The sequence below is a fragment of the Zingiber officinale genome, chromosome 6A (genome assembly GCF_018446385.1).
Source record: "Zingiber officinale cultivar Zhangliang chromosome 6A, Zo_v1.1, whole genome shotgun sequence".
In the NCBI taxonomy this organism is placed as follows: domain Eukaryota; kingdom Viridiplantae; phylum Streptophyta; class Magnoliopsida; order Zingiberales; family Zingiberaceae; genus Zingiber; species Zingiber officinale.
Genome location: NC_055997.1, coordinates 23134173 through 23137358, shown reverse-complemented (window position 1 = coordinate 23137358; position 3186 = coordinate 23134173). Strand labels below are relative to the sequence as shown.

The following is a 3186-nucleotide window of genomic DNA, read 5'->3' as shown; positions in this document are numbered from 1 at the left end:
CGTGTTGATGTTTCATGTGCCCCAATTGGAGCCAGCAAGAAAGTCTTGAACAGTCGATTGAAAATTCCATCGTAAAAGCAATCATTCAAGTAGGTGGTGGTGTTGTAAAATTTTTATTATAATTAACCGTTGTATAAACTCATTGACATTGTAAAAGGATTAGTATGCTATGTCAGCATAGAGAATTGTCTTTGACATGCATCAATTTCACGAATCTTCACCAAACTTGAGATTGACTGCTTCATGATTCTTTTGATCTTTGTTCACTCTAGTTTACAATGAATTTACTTTACTGTGCAATTTATAAGTACTTCCAAACACAACATTACTAATTCACATAAAGACTCAGCTGGAGACAGGACGGACCATGATGTTCACAAGTGTCGACTCACCTCCTACACTACCCTCTCAAAATGAACTCACAATTAAGCATATACACAGGTTACCACACAACACTCGTACATTCTGTATCCTCAACTGATTTGATGCTACAAGATCTTCGGTGGTGATGTTTAAACAGCAGTGATGCATAGTTATGAGAACTCCGATCCGCAATCTGATCAACACCTGCATCAAATTCTTCTCTAGGCCATTTAGGAGGAGATTTATGGGATATCAATACCTTTTCTAAGTTTGCATCCTTTAGATGCTGAAGTTGCCATTTTCCCAATAGGCGAGGACTGAGCGGAGAATTTCATGACCTTGTTGGAGTCCGGCTCTCCGACGTACGGCTGGGATGCCACATGGTCAAGGGCAACGACGACATCAGCTATAATTGGTCGAACATGAGCTTGCTCTTGGAGACACATTGAGGTTATCACGACCAACTGATGGAAGGCCCGTGGAGGATAGCAACCTTCGAGAGATGGATCAGCCAACCGCCCGAACTTCCTTCGATCGTTCAAGAACGGCCGTGACTGAATCACCAATACAACAGACAAAAATTCAAAAACAAGAAGCCAAGTCATGAACCTCATCTAATCTCGTGCCAAAGTGTCCAAGGCCAATGCTCTTTCTTACCCAAGCTATTAAGTTCTGCTCCGCGCGAGTTTTCGAGCAATCGAAAGCTCGCCGTCCAGTGATCATCTCCAGCAGCAGCACACCGAAGCTATAAATGTCAGACTTCACGGTGAGCTTACCGGTCATGGCATAATCAGGAGCACAGTAACCATGGGTTCCCATCACCCTCGTCGAAACATGCGTTTTGTCGCCGACAGGCCCAAGTTTAGCAAGTCCAAAATCAGACAGCTTGGGGTTGAAGTTTTCATCCAACAACACGTTTGCCGCCTTCATATCCCTGTAAATTACAGGAGGGTTTGCAACGTCGTGCAAGTACGTGAGCCCCTTTGCAGCACCGAGAGCAATCTTCATTCGTGTGTTCCAATCGATCGGCGCCTTGCCAGGAGTCTGATCTGCATAAACCCAAAGATTTAACAAATGACTAAAAGAATATTGTTGGCCTTGGATTCCTCCAACTCCACCACAAGTGTTAAGCAAGTAGCAGAGAAGTTACCAAATAGGTTGTCTTCCAAGGTTCCTTTGCACATGTACTCGTAAACTAGCAGCCTCTCATCTCCCTCGGCGCAGTAGCCGATCAGGTTCACAAGATTGGGATGCCGCAGCACAGTGAGCATTAGGACTTCCACCAGGAACTCGTTGCTCCCCTGATAACCATCCTGCTTAAGCTGCTTGATGGCCACAATCTGGTTTTCCGAGTTCCGGTGTTCAGACGAAGCCGCAAGATGGCAGAAGCAAGGAGGAGGAGAGGAGTGAGCAACTTGCCTGGTCTGAATCGAGTCGCCCTTTGTAGACTCTCCCGAAGCCGCCTTCTCCGATCAGATTGGACTCCCTAAAGTTGTGAGTGGCCGCGGCGAGATCTCTGAAGGTGAATTTTCTCGCGGATTTGTTCCTCTCGCCGCCGTCGGATGGAGCCGGCTTCTCATTCTCTGGGGAAAAGGGGAAAAAAAATCGTGTTTTGAAGAGAGATCGAATTGAGCCGACCAAAAGAAGAGATTTTAGGGTTTAGAGATGGCGGCCACCAGGAGGATCGGCGGCGAAACGCGAACGGGGGCGGGAACGACCGCTGTCTTCGATTCTGCACCTCGCTTCTCTCCGGCGAGGGCTGAGACAGGGAAAACAGCTCATCTATCCCGGCACCGGGTAAAGCAACAACACACAGATCCGCAAAATCCAAGTCGACGCCGCCTAGATCGCCGGCTCCGGACTCCCTCTGCTCAGCATTGAGGAAGCCGAGGCGATTCGCTTCCTCATCGTCGCAACAAGCGACCAAAAGATTGCTTTTTTATTCCTTGAGAACCTGAAAGCAACGCAAATTACGCCACCATTAGCTACCAAACAACGACAACCATAAACTGAATCATCCATTTCGCATTCTGCACCCGTGAATCCATCCCTCCGATTCCGATCAGGAAAAAAAAACAAAAACACAAACATAACAAAAGCGCAATAAAGTCACCAGCTTGATTGCTCCTGGAAGAAGCCAAGACTTCTGTCCTGCTCTGCGTCTAAAAGCAAGGAACTGTCTTGCTCTGCAGCTTGATGATCTTTCGCTGCATCCGATGAACACGCAGCACGGACCGAATGGTGATGAGATAAGACTCCCATCGGTTTCATGCTGCGGTTGATTAATTAGGTGAGATTTTATCAAGTAGAAGACACCGATCGGTGAATATTTTATGTTCAATGTTTTTGAGTAGGAGGAGAATAAAATGTCACATGTAGTGTAGAGAGTCAAAATCTAGACCTTGGTGAGTGATGGCCATAGATTTTGGTCTTCCATGTGGGGCCCTTGTTTTTTTGCTTTTATTGAACATTTAATAGATCGGTGGAAAACAGCCTGTCTCGTGCCAGTACAATTTGCATGGTAAGTTAAAATGGTAATTTATTACAGTAATTTATCAAAATACGAATCTACATATTTAAATTTATCTAAAAAATATACATTACTTTAATATTTATCAAAAAAATATATTTTTTTAAATGTATTTTTTTATTTACCCTTCTAATAATTATTTTTTCTATCGTATTCTTTTCTTTACTATATTTCTCTCTACGATAGAAATACTAACATTAGTTAATTTTTTTCATAAAATTTTAATACATTTAAAGAACTAAAAATAAACAATAAATAATATATTTGAACTCATTGCAATTTTAGAAATCCAC

At 43.6% G+C, this 3186-nt stretch overlaps 1 protein-coding gene across 3 annotated transcripts; it reads right to left on the bottom strand.

Moving 5' to 3' along the window:
- Window positions 1-272: 272 nt before the first annotated feature.
- Window positions 273-2647, bottom strand: LOC121996125 (probable serine/threonine-protein kinase PBL21). Of its 3 annotated transcripts, none has more exons than XM_042549964.1 (7): window positions 2400-2647; window positions 2040-2317; window positions 1783-1946; window positions 1514-1703; window positions 1021-1412; window positions 623-917; window positions 273-556 (listed from the first exon to the last, which is right to left on the bottom strand). In XM_042549964.1, exons 2-7 carry the CDS (start codon window positions 2143-2145, stop codon window positions 534-536), a joined length of 1170 nt encoding a protein of 389 aa, XP_042405898.1. In that variant the 5' UTR covers window positions 2146-2317; window positions 2400-2647; the 3' UTR covers window positions 273-533. The 3 variants fall into 3 exon arrangements, with proteins under 3 accessions (XP_042405898.1, XP_042405897.1, XP_042405899.1); XM_042549963.1 differs by having other exon boundaries at window positions 2477-2647; XM_042549965.1 differs by having other exon boundaries at window positions 273-917; window positions 2477-2647.
- Between the last annotated feature and the right edge of the window lie 539 nt (window positions 2648-3186).